Source organism: Lygodium microphyllum, chromosome 8 (assembly GCF_053477565.2).
Source record: "Lygodium microphyllum isolate KBCC chromosome 8, Lygodium_microphyllum_v1.1.10, whole genome shotgun sequence".
NCBI lineage: Eukaryota > Viridiplantae > Streptophyta > Polypodiopsida > Schizaeales > Lygodiaceae > Lygodium > Lygodium microphyllum.
In genome coordinates, this window is record NC_141142.1 from 96,506,451 (window position 1) to 96,519,012 (window position 12,562).

At 38.2% G+C, this 12,562-nt stretch overlaps 1 protein-coding gene across 2 annotated transcripts; it reads left to right on the forward strand.

Moving 5' to 3' along the window:
• Window positions 1-6,041: 6,041 nt before the first annotated feature.
• LOC148032631 (uncharacterized) lies at window positions 6,042-12,562 on the forward strand. Of its 2 annotated transcripts, XM_087683252.1 has the most exons (4): window positions 6,042-6,969; window positions 8,040-8,076; window positions 9,741-9,777; window positions 12,085-12,562. In XM_087683252.1, the coding sequence occupies exons 1-4, from the start codon at window positions 6,878-6,880 to the stop codon at window positions 12,234-12,236; spliced, it is 318 nt and encodes a 105-aa protein (XP_087539378.1). In that variant the 5' UTR covers window positions 6,042-6,877; the 3' UTR covers window positions 12,237-12,562. The 2 variants fall into 2 exon arrangements, with proteins under 2 accessions (XP_087539378.1, XP_087539377.1); XM_087683251.1 differs by lacking the exons at window positions 6,042-6,969; window positions 8,040-8,076; window positions 9,741-9,777 and adding an exon at window positions 11,180-11,915.

Genomic DNA, 12,562 nt, shown 5'->3' on the forward strand with positions numbered 1-12,562 from the left:
AAGCATAAGCATATGAAAGTCGATAAGCATGAATCCAACACGCAAGTATGTCATACAAACATCTACCAATGAGTAGGCACACCCCCTAGTCAACGGGCCAAAGTGTTCTTGCCATTACCAAAACTTGACACAAGTAGGTGTCAGTTCACAAAGATATGGATCCAAAACTGAGACTTAGCTCATAAGCATACAGTGAACCAAGACATATGATGTATCCTCCCATAAGGTAAGAAGTCCCAAAGTCTCAAGTGTCTGTAATAACTACTCAATGGCATGTAATGGCTCAATGCATAAAAGTACCCCCTGCTCAATGTCTAATAAGCATTCAAGAATGCTCCCACTGGCACAAAAGTTGCATGTACGAGCTGAAGAGCTCAAGCCAAGGCAAGGCACAGTGCCAATGACATAATTCCAAGACAATACATCAATAGTACATCCCAAACATGTAGGCGATAGAGCATCCGTAAGTAGCATCCATAAGCATGTAAGATATCAAATACATCCCAATCCAAACTCTGACAATCTAAATAACATCCAAGACTACTCCAGATAATCCAAAATGCATCCAAGGTGGAGCTTCAATGAGCACTCAAGCTCAACGTATGCATAGGGTAATCAACCGTGACATGAGCATCAAGCCGTAGGCAACGGGTATGAATAAACCCAAGAAGCATCACTATCAAAGCATATACCAATGTCAATAAGTGCGGGCTGAAATAAACTCAATCTTACAAAAGCATCTGAATTCAATGACAAGCTCAAAGTCATCCTTCTATGATCAATACATCATAGCATAACCCAAGACATACATCCGGAACCAATAGGCATATGTCAAAGCATGAAAGATAGCTTCAGCCCAAGAGTATTCAGCATGCATTATCTGTTATAAACTATGTTTTTCCAGCCCCAAAATCAGGCCAAAATCATAGCATTACATGTAGCTTCAATCCCCCGATCAATCGGGATGCAATAGGCATCAAACCGGTTATGTAGTCATGCCCAAACAAGCATAGGCATACAAATACATGTTGTCTCAGACCTGAAATCTGTTGCAGAAGATTCTATCATCAGAATTTGGCAAATCTGACATCACCATCATGTTCGAGCGTGCCAAAACCCCAACTTAAACTCTTACCTTGCTTGAATCGGGTTCCGAATGCCCGAGATATGACAAAAATAGTGATTTTTGGGCTAGATTTTGAAGCAGGCACAAAAAAAACGTGAGCTGACTGGGGGGGTCTTCTGTCCCACGTGTCAACAATGAGGCCCAAAGGGGGCACAAATGAGGGCCAAAGAAGGCCTACATCAAGCCTCAGCAAGCCTTGATAGGCTGGAAGCAAGATCCAGGTGAAGGAACCTCCAAGAGGTGTGAGCTATGGCTGCCCACAACTTGTTTACAGCCTGTGAGACCTGAGAACTGAAGTAAAACTCTGAAATAATGAAGCAATACCTCAATGTCAATGCCTTGATGGTGCCTCAATAGGCCGGGAAGAAGTTTGGGAAGCCGGGAAGTGATGGGAGCTCAAGAGAATGAGCTATGGCTGCCGGGAAGGAGACCCAATGCGAGTGGGGAGTCAATGGGAAGCTGAGAATGCCACGAACCAAGCTCAAGAGTCGAGAAGCCAAGCTCTGATACCAGTTGAAAGGGAGAGAAGGATCGAAGCTTGGACTCGAGAGCTATGGCGGGAGAGCAAGAGCAAGAGAGAGAGAGAGAAGAAATGGGAACTCCAACAGTCACAATGTGTGACCGGGCCTTCCTTTATTCAAACTGTCACTAAAAGAATAAAGAATAAAGTGACGGTGACAGGCGCCCGCCACCTGCAGTGTGCAGTGGCAGTGACTGTCAATGTAGTAATACACAGGCAGCTAGGCGGAGGCTTTACCCCCAACACAAAGAGAATGCTCTAGGGGTACTCCATGAAAGACTGCATATTGCTAGTTCCACATTGATATATACAAAGTTGGCAGTTAGATGGTGGCTAAAATCCTCTAATCTACAATTTGAGTTTGATTTTACTCTTGCTTTCTTTGCCACTCAAGGTAGTTTGGATGATGTAAGCTCACAGCTTGTTGGTTTGATCAATGTTACTGTCTTGAGATTTATATGGAGTAGAAGAAACTCCTTCTTCTTTGCTGTGCATGGGGAAAGAAAGCTTGATATCTCAGTCTATCAACTCAAGCAAGATATACTTATTATTTTGGACCCCCTTAGGGGCAAGCTTTGGGGGTGTGTAAGCTTTTTAATAAAAAGCTCAGTCTTTTGGCCTAGAGCTTGTTGCATCTGGATTATGCTATACTTATATTTTGAATATGAACTCATGCATTACAAAAACTTATATGGGAACAAGTACTTTCTAATATATTTCTTGTAGAAACATGCTTTCTTACCTATATAGATACAAAAATAATGTGGAACTTCAATTAAAAAGTATGCTTAGAGCTCAAAGGTTTTAGCCCTAAAAATGGGAATCTCCACATTCATGGGCTCATTTTCTTTATCAAGTCACACAAACCACATCCTAAAATGGCAAAGGTCTTCTTGTCTTCATAAGACCAAAAAAGTATGCATTCTAGGACCGAAGCCCAAATTTGAAATTTTGTGCAATGTAGTAGCAAAAAAGACTTTCTTTGTAACTACATCATGTTGTGTGTCTTTGACATGTGGCATTTTTGTAAGTATCATGCCATAAATCTTATTTTGTGCAATATAGTGCAAAAAAGACTTTCCACATATTTTCTCATTGCCATCTTATAAATCTTATTGAATGGGGTACAACTCCACATGGAGGAACCTTTGATTTTATTGACCATTTTTGTCACTTATTTGTAAATTGTAAAAATTATTTTTATTGGTCTCCTATTTGAAAATCTTTTACATGATAGTTTTTTGGGAAAAGTTTAACCAACTGGATTTGCAATTTTGGATGTGATTTAGTTGAGCATCATGCCTTCATGAAGCGCACAAATTCATTGAAAAGATCCCTTTAAGGCTTGGAAAATTCTATAGAAAGATATTGCCAATCAAGCAATCTCCATTAACCAATGATTGCAATGCATCTTTTGACTCTGCCATAGTAGTAGGATTTTCTAATGTTAAGGAATCTATTGGATTTATAACACGTTATAATAATTCCATTCTAGCCTGAATTAGTCCCATCAAATGTCGATAGACATGCTCATTTAGCTTCTTGCACCATACCTCTCTTTATGCATGAACTAATAACCAAAATCTTGAGTCACTATTGGATTTGGTAGGCAAACTAAAATCAATAGATATCCACATCTTCATAAACTTTCTAAGTAGTGTGAGGATTACTGCATGGGCCATCTGATTGCATGCATCATGCTCCATGTATTCATAATCTAATGAAGAGGAGGTGTCTTTGATATAAAGGAGCCTCCTCTTTTTGCATACCAATGAAGAACCCCAACCATAAAGGAATATATGTATTGAGCACAATCTATTAATAACTCATAAACACGATCACCTTGTCAATCTGCATCATGCATGAGACCTAGTCACGATTGAGAGCACAATCTATTAATAACTCGTAAACACGATCACCTTGTTGATCTGCATCATGCAAGAGACCTAGTCACGATTGAGAGCATTTAGAACAAAAGTGAATTTTGTCTTGATGCATATACCATTGTAGATTCAAATATTTGACCATGCAAAATGCATTGAATGACCATCTAGAGGGATAGTTGATTGTGATGTATGACACATGCTATTGAACTAGTATTGCAGGTTTAGAATAGTGATGAGAACTGATATAGAACATATCATAGCTAGTAATCTGACTAGACTAACTAACTAGAATATGTTTAGTACACCCTTGAATGGTTTGGCCTTAATGGTAGAAAGACTCTATTTATTAGGACCATCGAGATGTCTTATGCTATAGCTAAAACACTTTACATGAGCATTAAACACTATATATACAAAGGAAGAGAGTTAAAGCATCTTACAAATGTCTTATGCTATAGCTAAAACACTTTACATGAGCATTAAACACTATATATACAAATGAAGAGAGTTAAAGCATCTTACATGACATTTGCATTATCATGCAACATTTGTTTACAATTTTTTGTTTTGGACAATGATATTTGTGAAATGAAAGACATTTAGGGCTAGAAATGCAAAATTGAAGGATACTTTGTAGAATATGCCCGTGGTTGTGTTAAGTAAAGCATCCCATACCCCAAACTTTTTTCAACTCCAAATGTAAGCTATAATGTGTTAAAGAAATTGCAAAATGTAAGAAAGAACTTGGAAATAGTCAAGGTTGAAGGTTTTTGTGCCAATGCCAAAACGTGGTTTTTGTGGACACTAATGGAGGAGGAATTTCCAACATCATTCATTTATACTCTCTATTCTATGCGATTAATACCTAATGGCTTTTGGACACTAATGGCTTTGTGGAGCAAAATGCGCTCATTTCATAAAATGGTCACCCATTATTAGTCAAACCCATTGTGGAACATCTTGATTTGAAGGCATTTTCTCTTGGAAAAATATAAATATTATTCTTTTAGTAGTCTTCTCAAAGGCACTACAATGTTGATAATTTAATTTTGGAGTTGAAAGTGGGCAACAAATGTGTCCATTTATTTCTACTTTCAATAAGATCCTCATGCAAAGCATCAAATGAAACTTACGCTTCCCCAATTCTTATTTCGAGCAACATATCTTAGGATCATTGTTGACTACCATTGTTGCCTTTTGTAGGTTTTGCCATCCTATCTCATTGACTATACATTTGAAACTCTTATCCCAACAATGAAAATTAAAAGCAGCACACACACACACACACACACACATACACACACGAACGGAGAAGAAGAGGGTCATTGCTATGGAGGGAGTAGTGAAAGGGATGTGTAGGTAGGAGGGATCCTAAGTATAGGGCACCACAAAACTAAAATAAGACTTGTAGGGTGGCACACTACTATAGAAGACTTGTTAAGAAATCACATGCATTCACAGAAGCACCTAGGTGTTGTGCTATTGTAAGTGACATGTTGTAGATGAAATGTAAGGTGGTGCACTATTGTAAGTGTCTTACAAAGATGCCACATATCTTTAAGAGAAGCACATAGACCTCATATATAGAAGGATGGAGGGTACACATACATACTCACAAAGTAAGAAAACAAGTTGAACATTAACACAACATGTGTATCTATCACATGCATCCCTACAATCTATTCTACATTATTATTTGAGCTACAGGTTCGGGAAAGTGTCGAAGCACCACAGTGCTCCCGAACCTAGCTCCCAAACCAAACCAAAGTGACCATTTATGTCACATGATTGGGGGGTAGAAGGAAAGGTAAATGACCATTTATGTCACATGATTGGGGGCAGATAGAAGGAAACTTGGTCTCCTTCCACCACCTTCTCTTCTCTTCTCTTCTCCTCTCACTCTCACTCTCACTCTCATGAGCAACAAGGAGACAGACAACAGGCAGCAAGGAGGCAGATAGCAGGCAGCAGGTCAGACCTCTCTTTCTCTCTCTCTCTCTCTCTCTCTCTCTCTCTCTCTAAGCATTTTTCTGTTCTCTCTCTCTCTCCACGTCTGACGCTTCTCTCTCTCTCTCACTCTCACTCTCTCTCTCTCTCTCTCTCTCCACGTCTGACGCTTCTCTCTCTCTCTCTCTCTCTCTCTCTCTCTCTCTCTCTATGACATGCAAAACGTGAGAGAGAGAGAGAAGCAGCAGTCCGACGTGGCTTCTGCGAGATGGCTTCTGTTCTCTCTCTCTCTCTCTCTCTCTCTCTCTCTCTCTCTCTCTCTCTCTCTCCACGTATGACGCTTCCCTCTCTCAGGATTGGCACTTCTCTCTCTCTCTCTCTCTCTCTCTCTCTCTCTCTCTCTCTCTCTCTCTCTGTGACATGCAGAACATGAGAGAGAGAGAGAAGCGCCAGTCCTGAGTCCTCAAGTCAGAGGAGTAAAAGAGAGGGTTGGTGGATTCTCGTGATCTCTCTCTCTCTCTCTCTCTCTCTCTCTCTCTCTCTCTCTCTCTCTGTGCATTACTCGCCCCCCGCCATGGTCATCGGTGCCGCGATCGCTTCTCCTCCCCCTGCCATGGTCACCGGTGCACCCTCGTTGAAGTCATGGCCGTCACTCTCTCTCTCTCTCTCTCTCTCTCTCTCTCTCTCTCTCTCTGTGCATTACTCGCCCCCCGCCATGGTCATCGGTGCCACGATCGCTTCTCCTCCCCCCACCATGGTCACCGATGCACCCTCACTTCTCCTCCTCTCCAAGTGCCTCTGCCACGATCGCTGAAGTCACGGCCGTCACCCGCAGGCCCGAAGCCACGTCCCATCAAGGGATGGAGCTTCAGAACATCAGAGAGAGAGAGAGAGGGTTGGTGGACCCCTCTCTCTCTCTCTCTCTCTCTCGCCCCCCGCCATGGTCACGGGTTCAGACCCTGCACCCTCGCTTCTCTAAGCGTCGAAGTCGCAGCCGTCGCCCGCAGGCCCGAAGCCACCTCCCATCGCAGGACGATGGAGCTCCAGAAGGCATCTTCGGCCCATGGATGCTGCCTGCGCTGCCATGGCACCATCAGTGCCTCTGGCGACCTCGTGCCTCTCTCATACATCCTGGGCTCTCTCATACCTCTGGCCGGCCTAACTCCAAAGCCTTTCGAGCTACAGCCCTTCGAGCACTGCCAGCAGGGCCGGCCTGGCCTCCATTCTAGCTCTCCAGTCAGTTGTAATCTCGACGATCTCTCTGGTTCCCCCCCTTCCCCCAGAGCCAGCATATTATTACGCTTCTCTCTCTCTCTCTCTCTCTGACATTCTGCCATGAGAGAGAGAGAGAGACGACCTCTCTCTCACGGCAGAACGTGAGAGAGAGAGAGAAGCGTAATGAGGTGGAGGTGGCGTCGGCATGGAGGTGGCATCAACGTGTTGCAGTGGCACCAGCAGCAGCAGGTGGAGGCGGCAGTCGAGGAGCAAAGGTGCGGTTGCTGGCGGCAGCCTCTGTGCCTGTAACAATACCCATTTTTCCTATAATATTTGTCCTATAATAAGCAATGATTTTCTTGAGGGTCATTGCTATCAAGGTGTTTCTAACAATACCCATTGTTTCTCATTAAAACCAAAAAAACCCCATGTGGCCTAAGGTGAAGCTGGGGGTGATGTACGTGGCGGTGGGGTACTTGCCCATGTCCATGAACTCACTGGTGTTCAACGCACTCGCGCTGGTGGGGTAGTGCATCACCTCGTAGGCCGTCAATGCCATGGTGGTGCTAGGTGTTGCTGCTAGCGGCACGGTGCTGCTAGGTGCAGGCATGGGCGCCGACTGCCCTCCAGGCACCACGCCCTAAAAGCCTTCATGTTGGCCCTCATTGAGGCCTGCGCCTTCATGCCCTATACGCCCTCATGCTGCCTCTCATTGAGGCCCCCGCCTTCATGCCCTATACGCCCTCATGCCGCTGTGCGCATGGAGGCTTGCGCCTTCAACCTCGGCATTGCCTCCTACTACCTCACCTAGGTTTTACCTTAGATTAGTTGCTTAGTTACTTTAGATTGTGTGTTAGTTACCTTAGAGAGAGAGAGAGAGAGAGAGAGAGAGAGAGAGAGAGAGAGAGAGAGAGAGAGTTTAGTTAGTTTGTGGTTAGTTTTGGTTGTTCGTGGTTAGTTAGTTTAGTTAGTTTATTTAATTTAGTTAGTTAGTTGGTTAGTTAGTTTTGGTTGTTTATGGATATTTAGTTTAGTTAGTTTATTTAGGTAGTTGATTAGATAAGTTAAATGGTAAGTTAGTAGTTACTTTAGATTGTGTGTTAGTTACTTTAGTTTGTTTTTTTGTTTTAGTTAGTTAGTTAGTTAGTTAGTTAGTTTAGATTGTGTGTTATATATGGATATAGTTTAGGGTTAGTTTTTTGTGTTAGTTTATCTAGAGAGAGAGAGAGAGAGAGAGAGAGAGAGAGAGAGAGAGAGAGAGAGAGAGAGAGAGAGAGAGAGAGAGAGAGAGAGAGGTTTGCTTGGTATAGTTTAATTTATTGGCATTTTGGTTTATTTGGTGTAGTTTGTTTGTGAGGATTGGTTGTCTAGCCAATATTCAGGTCGGTGATCTCTCTCTCTCTCTCAGGATGTAATTATTGGTTTAAATAGTAAGTTAGTTAGTTAAATAGGTTGTTAGTTTTGTTGGTTTACTTTAGTAAGTTTTTGACTGTTAGTTAGTTTGGTTAGATACGTTAGCTTATTAGATTAGTTAGTTTAAATTATTTTTGTTTATTATCAATCGAATAGTTTAGTTAGATTGATTGGTTAGTTAGTTAACTTTGGTTTAGTTTGTTAGTTTTGTTTACGGTCGTGTTTATTTATTTAGATTGGTAAGTTTTTTATGTTAGTTAGTTTAGTTGGTTACTTTAGATTAGTCAATTTAGTTTAGTTTGATTTACGGTTGGTTTAATTTAATTGTTTTGGTTTAGTAAGTTAGTACATACAATTATTTAGGGTTAGTTTTTTTTTTGTTTTAGTTTACTTTAAATTATAAGTTAGCTTAGTTGGTTAGATTGTTTTACTGTTAGTTAGTTTGGTTAGATACGTTAGCTTATTAGATTAGTTAGTTTAAATTATTTTTGTTTATTATTAGATTGGTTAGTTTAGTTTGGTTAGTTAGCTAATTTTAGTTTAGTTTGTTAGTTTTGTTTACGGTCGTGTTTATTTATTTAGATTGATAAGTTTTTTATGGTAGTTGGTTTAGTTGGCTACATTAAATTAGTTAGTTTGATTTTGTTGTTTTGATTTAATAAGTTAGTAGGTTTTAATTGTTTGTGGTTAGTTGATTAGATTAGTAAGTTAGTACATATAGCTGTTTAGGGTTAGTTTTTTTTTTTTTAGTTTACCTTAAATTATAAGTTAGTTTAGTTGGTTAGTAGATAAAGTTTAGGGTTAGTTTAATCCTTTGTTTTAGTTTAGTTTACTTTAAAGTTTAGGGTTAGAGAATGATAAGTTAGTTTAGTTTAGTTAGTTTATTTAGTTATTCCAATTTTTTATTTGATTTGATTAGTAAGTTAGTTAGTTAAGTAGTAAGTTAGTTTAGTTGGTTTAGTTTAGTAAGTTAGTAGATAAATTGATGATTGATTAGTAAGTTAGTAGGTTTTGCCTTAGATTAGTTGCTTACCTTACTTTAGTTTGTTTGTTAGTAAATTTTTTTACTGTTAGTTAGTTAGGTTAGTTTAATTTAGTTGTTTTGATTTAGTAAGTTAGTACATATAGTTGTTTAGGGTTAGTTTACGTTTTTTGTTTTAGTTTACTTTAAATTAGTTAGTTTAAATTATTTTTGTTTATTATTAGATTGGTTAGTTTAGTTTGGTTAGTTAGTTAGTTTTGTTTATGGTCGTGTTTATTTATTTAAATTGGTTTTATGTTACTTAGTTTAGTTGGTTTAATTTATAGTTGGTTTAATTTTGTTGTTTTGGTTTAGTAAGTTAGTAGGTTTTAATTGTTTGTGGTTAGTTGATTAGATTAGTAAGTTAGTACATATAGCTGTTTAGGGTTAGTTTATTTTTTTGTTTTAGTTTACTTTAAATTATAGGTTAGTTTAGTTGGTTAGTAGATAAAGTTTAGGGTTAGTTTAATCCTTTGTTTTAGTTTAGTTTACTTTGAGAGAGAGAGAGAGAGAGAGAGAGAGAGAGAGAGAGAGAGAGAGAGAGAGAGAGAGAGAGAGAGAGGTTTGCTTGGTATGGTTTAATTTATTGGCATTTTGGTTTATTTGGTGCAGTTTGTTTGTGAGGATTGGTTGTTTAGCCAATATTCAGGTCGGTGATCTCTCTCTCTCTCTCTCTCTCTCTCTCTCTCTCTCTCTCTCTCTCTCTCTCTCTCGTTGTAAATTTGTTTTGATGTATTTATTGGTTTATGTAGTAAGTTAGTTAGTTAAATAGGTTGTTAGTTTTGTTGGTTTACTTTAGTAAGTTTTTGATTGTTAGTTAGTTTGGTTAGATATGTTAGCTTATTAGATTAGTTAGTTTAAATTATTTTTGTTTATTATCAATCGAATAGTTTAGTTAGATTGATTGGTTAGTTCGTTAACTTTGGTTTAGTTTGTTAGTTTTGTTTACAGCCGTGTTTATTTATTTAGATTGGTAAGTTTTTTATGTTAGTTAGTTTAGTTGGTTACTTTAGATTAGTTAGTTTAGTTTAGTTTGATTTACGCTTGGTTTAATTTAGTTGTTTTGGTTTAGTAAGTTAGTACATACAGTTGTTTAGGGTTAGTTTTTTTTTTTGTTTTAGTTTACTTTAAATTATAAGTTAGTTTAGTTGGTTAGATTGTTTACTGTTAGTTAGTTTGGTTAGATACGTTAGCTTATTAGATTAGTTAGTTTAAATTATTTTTGTTTATTATTAGATTGGTTGGTTTAGTTTGGTTAGTTAGTTAACTTTATTTTAGTTAGTTAGTTTTGTTTACGGTCGTGTTTATTTATTTAGATTGATAAGTTTTTTATGTTAGTTAGTTTAGTTGGTTACTTTAGATTAGTTAGTTTAGTTTAGTTTGATTTACGGTTGGTTAAATTTAGTTGTTTTGGTTTAGTAAGTTAGTAGGTTTTAATTGTTTGTGGTTAGTTGATTAGATTAATAAGTTAGTACATATAGATGTTTAGGGTTAGGTTTTTTTTTGTTTTAGTTTACTTTAAATTATAAGTTAGTTTAGTTTACTTTAAATTTAGTTTACTTTAAAGTTTAGGGTTAGAGAATGATAAGTTAGTTTATTTGGTTATTCCAACTTTTTATTTGATTTGATTAGTAAGTTAGTTTAGTTGGTTTAGTTTAATTGCATTGATTAGTAAGTTATTAGGTTTTGCCTTAGATTAGTTGCTTACCTTACTTAATTTGTTGGTTAGTAAGTTTTTTACTGTTAGTTAGTTTAGAGAATGATAAGTTAGTTTAGTTTAGTTAGTTTATTTAGTTATTCCAATTTTTCGTTTGATTTGATTAGTAAGTTGGTTAGTTAAATAGTAAGTTAGTTTAGTTGGTTTAGTTTTGCAAGTTAGTAGATAAATTGATTATTGATTAGTAAGTTAGTAGGTTTTACCTTAGATTAGTTGCTTACCTTACTTGGTTTAGTTAGTTTAGTTGGTAGGTTACTTTAGTTTAGAGGTTGGTTAGTTAGTGCATTGGTTGGTTGGTTAGGTGTAGAGAGAGGGAGAGGGAGAAGCAGAGAGAGAGAGTTAGTTGAACTTTGGCGGTATTAGACATGGGAGTTTTTGCTGTTTCTAAATTTCGAGAATATTTTATATATCCCTCAAGGCTAACGCGTGCTTTTTGTCCAGTATGGAGGCTTCTACAGCAAACAAGAATATGTCTATAGAAGATATTATACAGTGCACTTCTAACGTGCAAATGAATACACGCAAAATAAAGGAGGTCACAAGGAAAAAGGCCGTTTGTTGTGCACTTAAGCATGTTGCAAGGCATGATAGTTCCGTTGGTTCCTCAAGGTTTATTCGTCGCTTGGATGGAATTGAAAAGCAAGTGAAGACACTATTTCGGTGTCAAAAAGCTTCGATTTCAATTTCTGAGAACATTGGTGACCGTCTACAGAGGATTGAGAGAATGTTGGAAGAGAAATATGAAGGGCACCTTGCTAATGCAGTAACGATACAGGGCGAGTTAAAAGAGATCAAGGGTTATATAGGTGACATTTATGAACATATCCAGAAAAATTGGTGGCCGCGTGCTGGATCTTCAAACGATCAAGAAGAGAAGTTGAAATATATTCTCGATAGTGCAGGTTGCATAGAGGATGGAGTATGTGAGCTAATTGCACACAAGAACGAGAGCTTAGTTGCATCGGAGAACATTGCTCTTGATGTGCAATTACTTACTTCTTTGAAAGTTTATCTGAATAGATTTTCAGCAATGTTAACGCAGATGAATCACCGTGCAGGCTCATCTTCTGGTACTTAGAAACACATCGGTGCCTTATGCTTGGCCTTTGTGGCTTCATTTTGACTATGTCTCTTATAGAAATTCTTTTTGTGGTGCTTGGTCTTTGTCTCAATTATGACCCATTTTAGTGTAACGTTGTTGTTCCACGTACTTATATTGTGATTTTTGTTCCAATGCAGGTGGTAAAGAGAGAGGTAGAACTACCGCATTGCCCATGCGATTACCAATGGAAACTATGGGATCATTCCCGGCTTCGCCTTTGCATGTTTTGCTCAACGAGGAAGATTTTGTTAATGATTACTCAAAGAAGAGGAAGCTTTGTTTCTATTAGGTATCTTTGAGACACTGCTTTTTTTGTTGGCATCAGCCATTTGCCTATGGTGCCTAGAAACACTTGCATGCCTTATACTTGGCCTTTGTGGCTTCGTTTTCACTAGGTTCTTATAGAAATTCTTTTCGTGGTACTTGGCCTTTGTCTTGATTATGACCCATTTCAATATTACATTGTTGTTTCTAAGTATCGCGTGTGCAAGCATATGATTGCTTACATTGACATTGAGAGGAAAGTTTGTAAGTATGGAGCATGGAAGAGATTGTTTCTATGTTTGGCATTTTGTGTTACAAATTTTTTTTAACTACTTTTAGTTTTAAGTTTTG

Excerpts from the sequence above, each read along its gene's own strand:
- LOC148032631 (XM_087683251.1), top strand. The coding sequence starts at position 11,288 with ATGGAGGCTTCTACAGCAAACAAGAATATGTCTATAGAAGATATTATA. Across the intron at positions 11,916-12,084 it reads CCGTGCAGGCTCATCTTCTG|GTGGTAAAGAGAGAGGTAGA; the intron begins GTACTTAGAAAC and ends GTTCCAATGCAG.